Source organism: Sinohyriopsis cumingii, chromosome 17 (assembly GCF_028554795.1).
Source record: "Sinohyriopsis cumingii isolate HCF-2022 chromosome 17, ASM2855479v2, whole genome shotgun sequence".
Classification (NCBI taxonomy): domain Eukaryota; kingdom Metazoa; phylum Mollusca; class Bivalvia; order Unionida; family Unionidae; genus Sinohyriopsis; species Sinohyriopsis cumingii.
In genome coordinates, this window is record NC_142977.1 from 4878042 (window position 1) to 4897901 (window position 19860).

Sequence of the window (19860 nt, forward strand, 5' to 3'; positions counted from 1 at the left end):
TATATATGATTCCACATGTCTGTCAGTTGATCTACAGAGTTTCTGGTATATACAAATCCACATGTATGTCCATTGGTCTTTAGCAGAGTGTGGGGTATATATGAATCCATGTGTCTGTCTAATGGTCTATCAAGTCTGGGTATATATGAATCCACATGTCTGTCTAATGGTCTATCAAGTGTTGGTATATATGAATCCACGTGTCTGTCTAATGGTCTATCAAGTGTGGGTATATATGAATCCACGTGTCTGTCTAATGGTCTGTCAAGTCTGGGTATATATGAATCCACATGTCTATCCATTTGTCTTTAGAGTCTGGGGTATATATGAATCCACATGCATGTCCATTGATCTATAGACATTTGGGTATAAATGAATCAATGTGTCTTCCCATTGGTCTAGAGTGGAGTCCGGGGTGTATATACGAATCCATGTGTCTGTCTAATGGTCTATCAAGTCTGGGTATATACGAATCCACGTGTCTGTCTAATGGTCTATGATTCCATGTCTGTCTAATGGTCGATCAGGTCTGGGTATATATGAGTCCACAGGTATATATGAATCCACACATCTGTCCATTGGTTCATAGAGTCTGAGGTACATATGAATACACATCACTGTCCATTGGCAGAGTTTAGATTTCAGAATGGTACACAAATCTAATTATATTATTGTCATTTACAACTAGGCCTGTACTGAGTATTCGCTTTATATTCACTTCAGCTCTGAAGAGTTTATTAAATGAGGTATTCGTATTTGGCTGAAAAGTAAGATGCATGCGAATACGAATAATACAATTAAGTCAACCTTTAAGCACGGCAGGCTCATTGTAATCAGAAAAGAGTACGTCAGTTATTATCAACAACCAACTGAACAAATGTCTAAATGAGCCTTGTGTCCCAAGAGATCCAGTGTCATGGTGGCAGACCAAATTCTGACGTGTTTTCTTTACCTTGTTCTTGAACCCAACATTATCTAGCAGCTCCTTCAACATGCATCCCAGTGAACACCTATTCAGTGTTGCCAGCAGTTCCTTGTCAGACAACAAAAATTTTATCTACTGGTAGACAACACCGATAGACTTATTTTTTTATAAAGCTAACGTACTCTTCATACACTAGTAACTGTTGGACTGCATTTGAAAATTTGAATCTTGCTATACATTGGTTAATGTATAAAGCATTATCAAGACGTTTAACTGTAGCACTTTGATATTTTGGTAATGCCTTATTTACTTTGAACCTTCACGTGTTCATTGTTAATGACTTTATAATTAATTAAAATGTCATTAGACCTGCTGAAATTTTTTTTTTATTTTGGAGCATTCAGTCACTATTCGTATTCATATTCGACCAAATAGTTATGGTCTCTTTTCATATTAGGCCAAATAATTAAAACCACTATCCGGTACAGCCCTAAAATCTATTTTAAAAAATACTATTTGATACAGCCCATTATATGGTACAGCCTGTTATTCGATACAGCCTGGTATTTGGTACAGTCCAGTATTCAGTACAGCTAGGTATTAGGTACAGGCCAGTATTAGTACAGCCTGTTATTCGATACGGCCTGGTATTTGGTACAGTCCAGTATTCAGTACAGCCTGGTATTTGGTACAGCCCTACTGACAACACATCATTGTAGTTTGATTGGATGGGCCTCTTAATGCTACATTTTTTTTTCAATTTATATCTGTGCTGTCTTTGTCAGTCAAGCCTGGCCGATGTCCTGCACCAACTTTAGATGGACGGAACTGTGCAAATACCCAGAATATCTGCATGGATGATTCTGCCTGCAGTGGTGTTCAAAAGTGTTGCTTCAACGGTTGCTTTAGACAATGCTCTCAACCTGAAAGTAAGTTATTACCATCATTTAACTTTCCTAATTAATATGGAAATTGCACTTTTATTCTTGGTGTTCAAGTTTTTGTGCATTTCATGGTTACCTTAAGCCATGAATTTCAAGACATAACATAAGTGTTCCAGCTTCAAAGAAAATAGAAACTGCAATCACATACATTAATTTATTAATCCATGGAAAATTGAAAATTTTTAAAACCAAAAGAATTCATACCCATAAAATATTCATTAATTAATCGTGTGTACTTCTGTATTAAATGTGGTCAAAGGGAGAAAATTAGTCCCATTGTCTGGATCCATACTGTGTATTCAGTGGTCAGAATTTTGGGTGTTGTGTATTGTAAAATTGTAATTATATGTAAAGTGATAATCCAATGATAGCATCTCAAGGGACTCAGTTGAATTTGTAATGGTTGGCAATTTCATATTGATTTCATTGCGAATTTGACGTTTTTATTATTCATTCACGTTCTGAAATAAAAAAATTTGCAACATATTGAATGACACAGATCTTGCATGTCCGAAGATAGATGGTTACAAATTATGCCCAAAACAGCCAGTACCCCCAATAGTCAGTTATTCATTCAAGTTCAATATTTAGTGCTCATTTCCTTTTTCTAAACTATAAATTGATAAACAGCAACATTCTTCATTACTTGTGCATGAAGGGTGAGTTCCATGTTAGTGTATTACAAATAGATTTCAGTCAGTGTTGTTTTCAAACACCGATCATCATTGTCAGTGTTGTTTTCAAACACCGATCATCATTGTCAGTGTTGTTTTCAAATGCCGATCATCATTGTCAGTGTTGTTTTCAAAGACCGATCACCATTGTCAGTGTTGTTTTCAGACACCGATCATCATTATCAGTGTTGTTTTCAAACACCGATCATCATTATCAGTGTTGTTTTCAGACACTGATCATCATTGTCAGTGTTGTTTTCAAACACTGATTATCATTGTCAGTGTTGTTTTCAAACACTGATTATCATTGTCAGTGTTGTTTTTAGACACAGATCATCATTGTCAGTGTTGTTTTCAAAGACCGATCATCATTGTCAGTGTTGTTTTCAAAGACCGATCATCATTGTCAGTGTTGTTTTCAAACACCGATCATCATTGTCAGTGTTGTTTTCAGACACTGATCATCATTGTCAGTGTTGTTTTCAAACACCAATCATCATTGTCAGTGTTGTATAGGCTATTTGACCTTGCTTTGTTTTTTTCTATTGTTTATAAAACAACAGTCTGGTTACTGGCTTTGGTTCTGAGGTAAACTTAATCCTCAGAAAATTAATCTGATAGTCCGAATCAGTCTGCTGTGAAGATGGTTGCAGCCAATTGTATTTTGGGATAATTTCAAATGTCCTATTATTTCTGATTGGATTTTTAACATTCATCTAACATAGCAGCATGCACTATGATGTCAGAGCAAAATCCAGAAAGCCCATTTTTCTAAAGGGGATATTCCCATCAGGTGGCTAAGAATTGGCCATGCAAGTGACACTTGTTGACAAAGGGTGCCAGAATTCATCACCTGTATCGAGATACGTCAGCAGGGTTGTCAAAATGCAATGCATTGAAATATCAGTTAGGACATCTAGATATGCTCATATGTGGAAAATGTTTGAAGCATTGCTGCTTGTGTTTGCTTGATTAAATTTTTAATTAAATTTTTAATTAAATTTTTATGAGCGTAAGATAAATCTCATTAAAAACAGTTAAAATGTTAATTAATATTCCTTTCCAGCTGAACCTGTGTATTCACATGTGATTCAGATGAATCCATATAGTCACATGAGGGTCAGAGGAATCCATGTATTCCAAATGAATCTATATACACCCATGGGAACGAGAATTTTCCTTGCATTATAATTAAGAATATTAACTTCACTTACAGTATTATTGTTATAATCAAAATGAAAACTTCAGATGTGGTGCAGACAATATACAGGTTTTCATACAATTTTGAAAATTTAAGGAGATTCTGTGAAAACTACTTGCATTTTCAAAACGTTGGCTTTATCCTTGAATTTGTTGAAAAACTTCTTGAGTTTTGTCCCATATTCATCTGAATAAATAGAGATCTTTAAAAAAGTGAGTAAAATGTACATTAATTTGTCCTTTTTTTTATTTATATATTTTCTTAAATTAACAAAACAAAAGAAAATTATGTGTATGACAGGGTAGTGTCCATATTTGCAATAGTGGCATGTTATTTTTGAGCTCAGTCTTCTACATTTATACCCTTTTTTGTAGTGAGTAACAAAGCAACACATGGAGGGCATTTTTAATTTTTGTAAGAATAGAAATACTCCTTCAAAAGCTTTGAATGTCCTTAAAATCTCCACAACAAGACTTTGAATAAAAAGATTCAGAAACTGTATGAACTTTGGTATAGGATACATGGTACTATTTGGATGGAAAAAAATGGGAACCAGTCTGCAAATGGCTGAACATAAATTAGAGTAAATATGGGTTTGGCAGGCCACAATTGGTTGAAAATGAACGTTGCATTGTAGGAAAAAGAATCTTTTGAGAGCTTATCCTAGTTGTAACTGAAAAAAAAAGACATTGTTTTCTTAGTGGAATTTCAGTCCTTTAACAGTTTGGAACACTCGTTACTGAAATTAGCACCTGACTCTTTGGTGTGGAATTGGAAGCACATGTTTCAAACACATGCAGGTCCAAAAAATGCCATGACTCATATCCTTTTCTCTACACAGAAATTGACATCCAGGTTTCATCTATGCTGATACATATCGGTTCGATCATGAGCACTCAGAAATTCAAAGTTATTTTAATATCATGGGAGTGAATCAGGAATCTATGATCCTTGCTATAGGAGAGAATCAGAATGCCACATGAACTGTGCTATAGGAGTAATCAGGAGTCTGTATGAACCTAGCTATAGGAGAGATCAATCAGGAAGCTGTATAAACATTGCTATAGGAGAGAATCAGAATGCTGTATGAAACTTGCTTTAGTAGAGAATCAGGCCAATTTATTCTTTATGGAGTTATAATCAAGTAGATGCTAATAACAATATCAAAAGTGACCTTTGTATTGTTGTTGAGAAATCGATTTTTTCAACAATGTACCATTTGTTGGATGGATTTCAAATCATAATTGCTATATTGTACTAATCCATAAGAATACTAAACAGTGATCCATAAGAATACTAAACAGTGATCCATAAGAATACTAAGAATACTAAACAGTGATCCATAAGAATACTAAGAATACTAAACAGTGATCCATAAGAATACTAAGAATACTAAACAGTGATCCATAAGAATACTAAACAGTGATCCATAAGAATACTAAGAATACTAAACAGTGATCCATAAGAGTACTAAACAGTGATCCATAAGAGTACTAAACAGTGATCCTTAACAATACTAAACAGTGATCCATAAGAATACTAAACAGTGATCCATAAGAGTACTAAACAGTGATCCTTAACAATACTAAACAGTGATCCATAAGAATGCTAAACAGTGATCCATAAGAATACTAAACAGTGATCCATAAGAGTACTAAACAGTGATCCATAAGAGTACTAAACAGTGATCCTTAACAATACTAAACAGTGATCCATAAGAATACTAAACAGTGATCCATAAGAGTACTAAACAGTGATCCTTAACAATACTAAACAGTGATCCATAAGAATACTAAACAGTGATCCATAAGAGTACTAAACAGTGATCCTTAACAATACTAAACAGTGATCCATAAGAATACTAAACAGTGATCCATAAGAATACTAAACTGTGATCCAGCTGTGAAAACTACTGACATACCCTCGAATAATTAAGGAACAAAAATGTCATATGTAGCTAAACCACAAAAAATATACAAATTCAGAGCATTTTCGAAAGAAAAAATAAAATTAAAATTTTATAATTCAAACGAATTTATATTTTCAGCTGTTACTGAGACAACTGATGCACTCAGTATACAAGGTAAGAATTTAATTAATCATGTAATAATTTTTTAAATGCTTCAAGGTGTTCTCAATCCTAAAGTATTATAAAAGATTATGTACTTGTTACAATCCATATTTAGATATACACTGGGCCATATGTGATATAAAATTGTTCTTGTTACAATCCATATTTACATATACACTGGGCCACATGTGATATAAAATTATATTTGTTACAATCTATATTTAGATATACACTGGGCCATATGTGATATAAAATTATATTTGTTACAATCTATATTTAGATATACACTGGGCCATATGTGATATAAAATTATATTTGTTACAATCCATATTTAGATATACACTGGGCCATATGTGATATAAAATTATATTTGTTACAATCCATATTTAGATATACACTGAACCATATGTGATATAAAACTGTTCTTGTTATAATCCATATTTAGATATACACTGGACCATATGTGACATAAAATTATATTTGTTACAATCAATATTTAGATTTACACTGGGCCATATGTGATATAATTTTTTTTGTTACAATCTATATTTAGATATACACTTGACCATATGTGATATAAAATTATTTTTGTTAAAATCAATATTTAGATATACACTGGGCCAAATGTGATATAGAATTTGTTCTGTTACAATCCATATTAAAAATAAATTTTTGCTTTTACAAACAATTTTTGCTTGTGAAAAAAGTTATTTCAAAGTAAACCATTAAAAAGATCCTGCAATCGAAGCGATGAGGCGCTATATCATCATGTTGCTCCATTGAAAGTTAATAAATTGGACTTGCTGACTTTATGTGATAACCTGTTTCTTTTATATAACCAAAAGGAATCTGTTAATAATGGTGACATTTAGATATGAAGGATATTTTGTAATAATGGTGACATTTAGATATGAAGGATATTTTGTAATAATGGTGACATTTAGATATGATGGATATTTTGTAATAGTGGTGACATTTAGATATGATGGATATTTTGTAATAATAGTGACATTTAGATATGATGGATATTTTGTAATAATGGTGACATTTAGATATGAAGGATATTTTGTAATAATGGTGACATTTAGATCTGAAGGATATTTTGTAATAATGGTGACATTTAGATATGAAGGATATTTTGTAATAATGGTGACATTTAGTTATGAAGGATATTTTGTAATAATGGTGACATTTAGATATGAAGGATATTTTGTAATAATGGTGACATTTAGATAGGATGGATATTTTGTAATAAAGTGACATTTAGATATGATGGATATTTTGTAATAATGGTGACATTTAGATATGAAGGATATTTTGTAATAAGTATCTGATGATATCTTTTTAACTTCAGTTTGTCCAAATGGTCAGTCACCAAAATGTTGTCCATATGACCTTTGCACTGGAAAAACTTGTGCCAGCAATACTTATGCCGTCTGTCGAATCAACCCATGTGGAGACACATGTACTGTGGAGTTTTTCAATGAGAAGAATGAAAAGATCGATTGTAACAAGAGTGAGTGGCACAAAAACTAACTTGCTAGTATGAGATGTTAAAATGGCAACATTGTTATTGTCATAATTATTGTTATTGTCATAATTATTATTATTGTCAAAATTATTGTTATTGTCATAATTATTGTTATTGTCTTTCTTATTGTTATTTTCATAATTATTATAATTGTCAAAATTATTGTTATTGCCATAATTAGTATTAAGTACTGTATTCTAGTTTTATGTTAAAGTTTGGAATTTATATGTAGGGATGGTACATCAAAGTACTGTTTGCAGAGAAAATTAACAGTATTTTGGAGTTGGAATACCAACTAAGATATGGTCGCTTATAATTCAATCTGAAATTACATGTATTGTGATAAATGTTCCAATGACACACTTGTTCATTATTACTGCCCTTCATAATAACTTTATTAAGGGCATCCACTTTTTGAAACTCAGTGCCTACTGTAATACAGTTCATTAAGGGCATCCACTTTTTGAAACATGCTGGCTACTGTAATACAGTTCATTAAGGGCATCCACTTTTTGAAACATGGTGGCTACTGTAATACAGTTTATTACGGGCATCCACTTTTTGAAACTCAGTGGCTACTGTAATACAGTTCAATAAGGGCATCCACTTTTTGAAACTCAGTGGCTACTGTAATACAGTCCATTAAGGGCATCCACTTTTTGAAACATGCTGGCTACTGTAATAGCTTATCAAGGGCATCCACTTTTTGAAACATGGTGGCTACTGTAATACAGTTTATTAAGGGCATCCACTTTTTGAAACATGCTGGCGACTGTAATACAGTTCGTTAAGGGCATCCACTTTTTGAAACATGGTGGCTACTGTAATACAGTTCATTAAGGGCATCCACTTTTTGAAACTCAGTGGCTACTGTAATACATTTCATTAAGGGCATCCACTTTTTGAAACATGGTGGCTACTGTAATACAGTTCATTAAGGGCATCCACTTTTTGAAACTCAGTGGCTACTGTAATACAGTTCATTAAGGGCATCCACTTTTTGAAACATGGTGGCTACTGTAATACAGTTCATTAAGGGCATCCACTTTTTGAAACATGGTGGCTACTGTAATACAGTTCATTAAGGGCATCCACTTTTTGAAACATGGTGGCTACTGTAATAGAGTTTATTAAGGGCATCCACTTTTTGAAACTCAGTGGCTACTGTAATACAGTTCATTAAGGGCATCCGCTTTTTGAAACATGCTGGCTACTGTAATACAGTTCATTAAGGGCATCCACTTTTTGAAACATGCTGGCTACTGTAATACAGTTCATTAAGGGCATCCACTTTTTGAAACAGTGGCTACTGTAATACAGTTCATTAAGGGCATCCACTTTTTGAAACATGGTGGCTACTGTAATACAGTTGATTAAGGGCATCCACTTTTTGAAACATGGTGGCTACTGTAATACAGTTCATTAAGGGCATCCACTTTTTGAAACATGGTGGCTACTGTAATACAGTTCATTAAGGGCATCCACTTTTTGAAACTCAGTGGCTACTGTAATACAGTTTATTAAGGACATCCACTTTTTGAAACATGGTGGCTACTGTAATACAGTTTATTGAGGGCATCCACTTTTTGAAACTCAGTGGCTACTGTAATACAGTTCATTAAGGGCATCCACTTTTTGAAACATGCTGGCTACTGTAATACAGTTTATTATGGGCATCCACTTTTTGAAACTCAGTGGCTACTGTAACACAGTTCATTAAGGGCATCCACTTTTTGAAACATGGTGGCTACTGTAATACAGTTTATCAAGGGCATCCACTTTTTGAAACATGGTGGCTACTGTAATACAGTTTATTAACGGCATCCACTTTTTGAAACTCAGTGGCTACTGTAATAAGGGCATCCACTTTTTGAAACTCAGTGGTGACTGTAATACAGTTCAAAATGATGAGATCATTAAATTTTGATGTCTTTGAGATGACATCACTTTTACCTAGGCTTATCCCAGCACTAGAAACATGAGTATTGGACCTAAAATGACATGATTGTGAGACATGTTACAGTTTGACATGATTGTGCAATATGTTAATAACTTGGTTGTGAGACATATTAAATTATGATATTTTTGTGAGACATGTTAAATAATGACATGGTTGTGAAACATGTTAATAATAACTTGGTTGTGTGACATGTTAAATTTTTTGTTGTTGTTGTTGTGGGGTTTAACGCCATTTTTCAGCACACGATAGGCTATGCATGGCGGCCAGTATTAATGGTGGAGGAAGAGCCCGGGGAAACCCTGAGAAGAACCACCGACCCACGAGAATCTACTGGCAAGCTTTTTCACACACCCACATTCACCAAATCTGGGACTTGAACCCACGCAGAGGTGAGATAGCAGTGATCCGTAATGGAGAGCGCTTTAGACCACTCATCCACTCGGGGCCCCGACATGTTAAATAATGACATGTTTGTTAGACATGGTAAATAATGACATGGTTTGTGAGACATGTTTAATAATGACATGTTTCTTAGACATGTTAAATAATCACATGGTTGTGAGACATTTAATAATAAATTGGCTGTGAGAGGGGTTAAAGAAAAATGGATTACAGTTTTAAACATCAAAATAACAGTTAACTGAAATAAAATGAAGTCGACAGAGAGGGTAGACTAACATTTGGAATTTACTGATTTTACAACTTATCATAAAACATCTGTACTGGCATTCTGTAGTCATCTCAGTAGTTGTGTTGTACTGAGAAACAACTTACCAACATACACATTTCTTTGTATTTAGGATCTTCAACCTGTGGAAATATTATGTATATTTTAATGGTTCTCCAGCTTTATTTATTGTCATTTAGTGGTAGGGTTGTTTTTCCAGCTTTATTTATGGTCATTTAGTGGTAGGGTTATTTTTTCCAGCTTTATTTTATGGTCATTTAGTGGTAGGGTTGTTTTTTCCAGCTTTATTGTATGGTCGTTTAGTGGTAGGGTTGTTTTTCCCAGCTTTATTGTATGGTCATTTAGTGGTAGGGTTGTTCTTTCCAGCTTTATTGTATGGTCATTTAGTGATAGGGTTGTTTTTTCCAGCTTTACTGTATGGTCATTTAGTGGTAGGGTTGTTTTTTCCACTTTTTTGTAACATCATTTAGTGGTAGGGTTGTTTTCTCCATCTTTATTGTATGGTCATTCAGTAGTAGGGTTGTTTTTCCAACTTTATTGTATGGTCATTTAGTGGTAGGGTTGTTTTTTCCAGCTTTATTGTATGGTAATTTAGTGGTAGGGTTGTTTTTCCCAGCTTTATTTTATGGTCATTTAGTGGTATGGTTGTTTTTTCCACTTTATTGTAACGTCATTCTGTGGTAGGGTTGTTTATCCAGCTTTATTGTATGGTTATTTAGTAATAGGGTTGTTTTTTCTAGCTTTATTGTATGGTCATTTTGTGGCAGGGTTGTTTTATCCAGCTTTATTGTATGGTCATTTTGTGATAGGGTTGTTTTTTCTAGCTTTATTGTATGGTCATTCTGTGGTAGGGTTGTTTATCCAGCTTTATGGTATGGTCATTTAGTGATAGGGTTGTTTTTTCTAGCTTTATTGTATGGTCATTTAGTGGTAGGGTGGTTTTCCCAGCTTTATTGTATGGTCATTTTGTGGTAGGGTTGTTTTTTCCAGCTTTATTTATGGTCATTTAGTGGTAGGGTTGTTTTTTCCAGCTTTATTGTATGGTCATTTTGTGGTAGGGTTGTTTTTTCCAGCTTTATTTATGGCCATTTAGTGGTAGGATTGTTTTTAATAGCTTTATTTTATCATCAGTTAATGACAGGGTACTTTTTTCAGATTTATTTTTTTGTCGATTAATGACAGAGTACTGATTTCAGATTTTTTGGGTCAATTTGTGACTGGGTACTTTTTGCTATATTTTTTTATGGTCAGTTTATGGCTGGGTACTTTTTGCAGATTCATTTTATGGTCAATTTGTGGCTGTTACTTTTTCCAGATTTTTTTTTGACAATTAATGACAGGGTACTATTTTCAGATTTATTTTATGGTCAATTAATGACAGGGTACTTTGTTCCTAACTTTATTTTAGGGTCAGTTTGTGGCAGGGTACTTTTTTCTTAATTTTAAATTTAATGACTTAGGGATACATCTAGATTTAGTCAACAAAGAGTGGCACAGAAAAAGTACACCAAAATGTAAAACCTTTTATGAATTCCGTTAGCTAAATAAAAATATTAGCTTTACAAAGAAGTTAAATACTTCATTATTTCATAAGAAATCATGCCTAATTATGATTTATTTTGTCCCATACACTTAATGTTGGAGGCAACTTGGCAGTATTTTCTATTAAATGTTTATCACATGGTATAGGTCCTCAACAAGGCTGTGTCATAACATAACATCTTACGAACATTATCATGTCCTTAACAGGGCTGTGTCATGACATGACATCATACAAACATCATGTCCTCAATAAGGCTGTTTATCATTTCATCATGGTATCATCCAAACATCATCATGTCCTCAATAAGGCTGTGAATTATGACATCATTATCATCCAAATATTATGACCACTTGACAACATCTAAACATTGTGTCATCATTAAGTCTGTTCATCACAACATCATAGCATCACCAAATAGTATCATGTCCTCTTTAGGACTGACTTTCATGACATTATGGCATCATCCAAAAAGTATCATGTCCTCAGTAGGACTGACTGTCATGACATTATGGCATCATCCAAAAAGTATCATGTCCTCAGTAGGACTGACTGTCATGACATTATGGCATCATCCAAATAGTATCATGTCCTCAGTAGGACTGACTGTTATGACATTATGGTATCATCCAAATAGTAGGACTGACTGTCATGACATTATGGCATCATCCAACTAGCATCATGTCCTCAGTAGGACTGACTGTCATGAAATTATGGCATCATCCAAATAGTATCATGTCCTCAGTAGGACTGACTGTCATGACATTATGGCATCATCCAAATAGTATCATGTCCTCAGTAGGACTGACTGTTGTTATGACATTATGGTATCATCCAGATAGTAGGACTGACTGTCATGACATTATGGCATCATCCAACTAGTATCATGTCCTCAGTAGGACTGTCATGACATTATGGCATCATCCAAACAGTATCATGTCCTCAGTAGGACTGACTGTCATGACATTATGGTATCATCCAAACAGTATCATGTCCTTAATAAGGATAATTGACATAACATCATAGCATCATGCAAACATAATCATGGCATTAATTAAAGCTGATTGTCTTGACATTATGGCATCATCCAAACATCATGTCCTCAATAAGACTAATTGACATGACATTTTGGCATCATCCAAATATTATCATGTCCTCAATAAGGCTGTGTGTCATGGCATCTTGGCATCATCCAAAGATTATCATGTCCTCAGTAGGACTGATTGACATGACATTATGGCATCATCCAAATATTATCATGTTATCAATAAGGCTAATTGACATGACATCCAAGCATCATTCAATCATTTGTATGCCCTCAGTAGACTGATTGACATGACATCATGGCATCATCCATACATTATCATGTCCTCAGTAGGACTGATTGTCATGAAATCATGGCATCATCCAATCAATGTCTTGTCCTTGGTAGGCTGATTGACACAGCATCAAGGCATCATCCAAACATAATCATGTCCTCAATAAGGATGTGCATTATGACATCATCCATACATTATAATGTCCTCAGTATGTTTGTCATGATATTATGGCATCATCCAAACATAATCATGTCCTCAATAAGGATGTGCATTATGGCATCATCCATATATTACCATGTCCTCAGTATGTTTGTCATGATATCATGGCATCATCCAAACATAATCATGTCCTCAATAAGGATGTTCATCATGGCATCATCCATATATTACTATGTCCTCAGTATGATTGATTGTCATGAAATCATGGCATCATCCAATCATTGTCTTGTCCTCAGTGGACTGATTAACACAAAATCATGGCATCATCCAAACATAATCATGTCCTCGATAAGGCTGTGCATTATGGCATCATCCATACATTATCATGTCCTCAGTGTGATTGTCATGATATTATGGCATCATCCAAACATTTTCATGTCCTCAATAAGGATGTGCATCATGGCATCATCCATATATTACTATGTCCTCAGTATGATTGATTGTCATGAAACCATGGCATCATCCAATCATTGTCTTGTCCTCAGTAGACTGATTAACACAAAATCATGGCATCATCCAAACATTATCATGTTATCAATAAGGCTGTGCATTATGGCATCATCCATACATTATCATGTCCTCAGTGTGATTGTCATGATATTATGGCATCATCCAAACATTATCATGTCCTCAATAAGGATGTGCATCATGGCATCATCCATATATTATCATGTCCTCAGTATGATTGTCATGACATTATGACATCATCCAAACATTATCATGTCCTCAGTAGGACTGATTGTCATGAAATCATGGCATCATCCAGTCATTGTCTTGTCCTCAGTAGACCGTTTCACACAACATCATAGCATCATCCAAACATAATCATGTCCTCAGCATGACTGATTGTAATGACATCATGGAATCCAATTCACTTTCTGTATTCTTGCATGTCATTCGTATTTATATTTTAATATTTATAATTTTTTCTTTATGCTTGAATTTAGAGAATTTGAATGGATTCTAATTATAAATTTGAATATAATAAACAAGTTGTAGTATGTGTACTGCCTGATATCTTGTGTGGATGGTCAAATCACATGCCATAGCTTGTCAGCAACATGCCAAAACAATTTTTCTTCCCAAGCTAAAAGACAGTACACATGCAATAACATACAGCTATACTATTCTCTTAGCTACCTTCATGAACTATTTGATAAAATTTTGTCTCAAATTAGCTACTGTACATTTAAATAGAATGTTGTATCATATTTGGGACCTTCCTGTACAATTAAATAAAATTTTGTTTCATTTTAGCCATCTTCATGTACAATTAAATAAAATTTTGTTTCATTTTAGCTGTGGGAACATGTGCATCACAAAGACAAGCATTGATGAATATGGCCAATGAATATTTGACAATTGATGAGAGGAGGGAAAATTTCTTGGCTCTCATCCGTCCTGAAAGCGACAATGAAACTTCTGATGGAAATGACGATGGTGTGATGCCAGGGGATAATACTAACATGAAGCAATGTAAATTTATATATTCTTTAGTTTGAAGAAGAAAATTAAGTTCCTAATGGGGAGTTCATTCTAGCATCCATAGAGTTTGAAATTAGGAGATTGACATGAAAAGTTGTGCTCCTATGTGAAATGCAACAAGATATACTGTACAGTAGGTAAAATGCAACTAAATATTATACTGTACAGCAGGTAAAATGCAACTAAATATTATACTGTACAGCAGGTAAAATGCAACAAGATATACTGTACAGCAGGTAAAATGCAACTAAATATTATACTGTACAGTAGGTAAAATGCAACTAAATAGTATACTGTACAGCAGGTAAAATGCAACTAAATAGTATACTGTACAGTGGGTAAAATGAAACTAAATATTATACTGTACAGCAGGTACAATGCAACAAGATATACTGTACAGCAGGCAAAATGCAACTAAATATTATACTGTACAGTAAGTAAAATGGAACTAAATACTATACTCTACAGCAGGTAAAATGCAACTAAATAATATACTGTACAGCAGGTAAAATGCAACTAAATATTATACTCTGCAGGTGGCAAAATGCAACTAAAAAGTATAATCTATAGCAATTAAATTGGAACTAAATATTATATTGTACAGCAGGTAAAATGCAACTAATATTATGCTGTAAAGCACGTAAAATGCATAAAATATATACTGTACATCAGGTAAAATACAACTAAATATTATACTGTACCGCTGGTAAAATGCAACAAGATATACTGTACATCAGGTAAAATGCAAATAAATATTATATTGTACAGCAGGTAAATTGCAACTAAATATTATATTGTACAGCAGGTAAAATGCAACTAAATAGTATACTCTACAGCAGGTAAAATGCAGCTAAATATGCAGGTAAAATGCAAAAAGATATACTGTACAGCAGGTACAGTGAAACAAGATATACTGTACATCGGGTAAAATTCAACTAAATATTATACTGTACAGCAGGTAAAATGCAGCTAAATATGCTGTAAACAAGGTATGATAACATGACTAATAACCTACTGTACTTTGCTGATGGAAAAGTCTGAATTATTGACTAATAGCCAACTGTATTTTACTGATGGGAAAGTCTGAATTATTTACTAATAGCCTACTGTATTTTGCTGATGGGAAAGTCTGAATTATTGACTAATAGCCTGCTGTATTTTACTGATGGGAAAGTCTGAATTATTGACAAATTACCTACTGTATTTTACTGATGGGAAAGTCTGAATTATTGACTAATAACCTACTGTATTTTACTGATGGGAAAGTCTGAATTATTGACAAATAACCTATTGTATTTTACTGATGGAAAAGTCTGAATTATTGACAAATAACCTACTGTAGTTTACTGATGGGAAAGTCTGAATCATTGATTAATAACCTACTGTATTTTACTGATGGGAAAATCTGAATTATTGACTAATAACCTACTGTATTTTACTGATGGGAAAGTCTGAATTATTGACAAATAACCTACTGTATTTTACTGATGGGAAAGTCTGAATTATTGACAAATAACCTACTGTATTTTACTGATGGGAAAGTCTGAATTATTGACAAATAACCTACTGTATTTTACTGATGGGAAAGTCTGAATTATTGACAAATAACCTATTGTATTTTACTGACGGAAAAGTCTGAATCATTGACAAATAACCTACTGTATTTTACTGATGGGAAAGTCTGAATCATTGATTAATAACCTACTGTATTTTACTGATGGGAAAATCTGAATTATTGACTAATAACCTACTGTATTTTACTGATGGGAAAGTCTGAATTATTGACTAATAACCTACTGTATTTTACTGATTGGAAAAGTCTGAATTATTGACTAATAACCTACTGTATTTTACTGATGGGAAAGTCTGAATTATTGACTACTAACCTACTGTATTTTACTGATGGGGCAATCAGAATTATTGACTAATAACCTACTGTATTTTACTGATGGGAAAGTCTGAATTATTGACTAATAACCTACTGTATTTTACTGATGGGAAAGTCTGAATTATTGACAAATAACCTATTGTATTTTACTGATGGGAATGTCTGAATTATTGACTAATAACCTAATGTATTTTACTGATGGGGAAAGTCTGAATTATTGACTAATAACCTACTGTATTTTGCAGATGGGAATGTCAAAATTATTGACTAATAGCCTACTGTATTTAACTGATGGGAAAAGTCTGAATTATTGACCGAGTCTGAGTAAGTCAGTGAAACATAGCACAGAGAACAAATTATGTTTTGATTCTGGGTCGAATGGATAGCCATTGTAGGGTACATAGCAGTGGGGAGGTGTGCTCTGATTGTGGTACTCTATAAGTCAATACAATTTGTGTTGTTGTTGTTCTTGTTGTTGTGGGGTTTAATGCCATTTTTCAGCACCAGATAAGCTATACATGGTGGCCAGTACTAATGGTGGAGGAAGAACCCGGGAAAACCCCAGAAAGAACCACCGACCTACGAGAAGCTACTGGCAAGCTTTCTCACATACCCACATTGGCCAGATCCTAGACTCGAACCCAAGCAGACAGAGGTGAGATGGCAGTGATCTGTAACAGAGAGCATTTTAGACCCTTTGGCCACTTGGGACCCCTACAGTTTGTGCAAGATAAATGAATGAATCATAACATAGTTATACATTTTATGCCGAATATAAATCACAATGTAGTTATACAGCAATTGCAATTTAGTTATCCAGCAATTACAATATAGTTATACAGCAATTACAGTGTAGTTATACAACAATTACAATATAGTTATACAGCAATTACAGTGTAGTTATACAACAGTTACAATGTAGTTATACAGCAATTACAATGTAGTTATACAGCAGTTATAATGTAGTTATGCAATATGATTATGTAAAAGAATAAATCACAATGTAGTTATACAGCAATTACAGTGTAGTTATACAACAATTACAATGTAGGTATACAGCAGTTATAATGTAGTTATGCAATATGTGTTATGTAAAAGAATAAATCACAATGTAGTTATACAGCAATTACAATGTAGTTATACAGCAATTACAATGTAGTTATAAAATATGTGTTATATAAAAGAATAAATCACAATGTAGTTATACAGCAATTACAATTTAGTTATACACAAATTACAATGTAGTTATACAGCAATTACAATGTAGTTATAAAGCAGTTACAATGTAGTATTAAATATGTGTTATATAAATGAATAAATCACAATGTAGTTATAAAATATGTCTTATATAAATGAATAAATCACAATGTAGTTATAAAATATGTGTTAAGTGTTATATAAACGAATAAATCACAATGTAGTTATAAAATATGTGTTAAGTGTTATATAAATGAATAAATCACAATGTAGTTATAAAATATGTGTTATATAAATAAATAAATCACAATGTAGTTATAAAATATGTGTTAAGTGTTATATAAATGAATAAATCACAATGTAGTTATAAAATATGTCTTATATAAATGAATAAATCACAATGTAGTTATAAAATATGTGTTAAGTGTTATATAAACGAATAAATCACAATGTAGTTATAAAATATGTGTTAAGTGTTATATAAATGAATAAATCACAATGTAGTTATAAAATATGTGTTATATAAATAAATAAATCACAATGTAGTTATAAAATATGTGTTAAGTGTTATATAAATGAATAAATCACAATGTAGTTATAAAATATGTGTTAAGTGTTTTATAAATGAATAAATCACAATGTAGTTATAAAATATGTGCTATATAAATGAATAAATCACAATGTAGTTATAAAATATGTGTTAAGTGTTATATAAACGAATAAATCACAATGTAGTTATAAAATATGTGTTATGTAAATGAATAAATCACAATGTAGTTATAAAATATGTGTTATGTAAATGAATAAATCACAGTGTAGTTATAAAATATGTGTCAAGTTATATAAATGAATAAATCACAATGTAGTTATAAAATATGTCTTATATAAATGAACAAATCACAATGTAGTTATAAAATATGTGTTAAGTGTTATGTAAATGAATAAATCACAATGTAGTTATAAAATGTGTTAAGTGTTATATAAATGAATAAATCACAATGTAGTTATAAAATATGTGTTATATAAATGAATAAATCACAATGTAGTTATAAAATATGTGTTAAGTGTTATATAAATGAATAAATCACAATGTAGTTATAAAATGTGTTAAGTGTTATATAAATGAATAAATCACAATGTAGTTATAAAATATGTGTTATATAAATGAATAAATCACAATGTAGTTATAAAATATGTGTTATGTAAATGAATAAATCACAATGTAGTTATAAAATATGTGTTAAGTGTTATATAAATGAATAAATCACAATGTAGTTATAAAATATGTGTTATATAAATGAATAAATCACAATGTAGTTATAAAATATGTGTTATATAAATGAATAAATCACAATGTAGTTATAAAATATGTGTTATATAAATGAATAAATCACAATGTAGTTATAAAATATGTGTTAAGTGTTATATAAATGAATAAATCACAATGTAGTTATAAAATATGTGTTATATAAATGAATAAATCACAATGTAGTTATAAAATATGTGTTATGTAAATGAATAAATGACAATGTAGTTATAAAATATGTGTTATGTAAATGAATAAATTACAATGTAGTTATAAAATGTGTGTTATGTAAATGAATAAATCACAATGTAGTTATAAAATATGTGTTAAGTGTTATATAAATGAATAAATCACAATGTAGTTATAAAATGTGTTTTATATATGAATAAATCACAATGTAGTTATAAAATATGTGTTAAGTGTTATATAAATGAATCAATTACAATGTAGTTATAAAATGTGTTTTATATATGAACAAATCACAATGTAGTTATAAAATATGTGTTAAGTGTTATATAAATGAATAAATCACAATGTAGTTATAAAATGTGTTAAGTGTTATATAAATGAATAAATCACAATGTAGTTATAAAATATGTGTTATATAAATGAATAAATCACAATGTAGTTATAAAATATGTGTTATGTAAATGAATAAATCACAATGTAGTTATAAAATATGTGTTAAGTGTTATATAAATGAATAAATCACAATGTAGTTATAAAATATGTGTTATATAAATGAATAAATCACAATGTAGTTATAAAATATGTGTTATATAAATGAATAAATCACAATGTAGTTATAAAATATGTGTTATATAAATGAATAAATCACAATGTAGTTATAAAATATGTGTTATATAAATGAATAAATCACAATGTAGTTATAAAATATGTGTTAAGTGTTAT

At 32.0% G+C, this 19860-nt stretch overlaps 1 protein-coding gene across 1 annotated transcript in view; it reads left to right on the forward strand.

Moving 5' to 3' along the window:
- Positions 1-19860, forward strand: part of LOC149777677 (uncharacterized) — a 193720-nt gene that overhangs the window by 33206 nt on the left and 140654 nt on the right. The window contains exons 8-11 of the mRNA XM_089940394.1: positions 1711-1854; positions 5792-5827; positions 7170-7331; positions 14372-14548. Of these exons, the coding sequence (XP_089796520.1) occupies positions 1711-1854; positions 5792-5827; positions 7170-7331; positions 14372-14548 (519 nt within the window). The remainder of the gene's footprint in view (positions 1-1710; positions 1855-5791; positions 5828-7169; positions 7332-14371; positions 14549-19860) is intronic.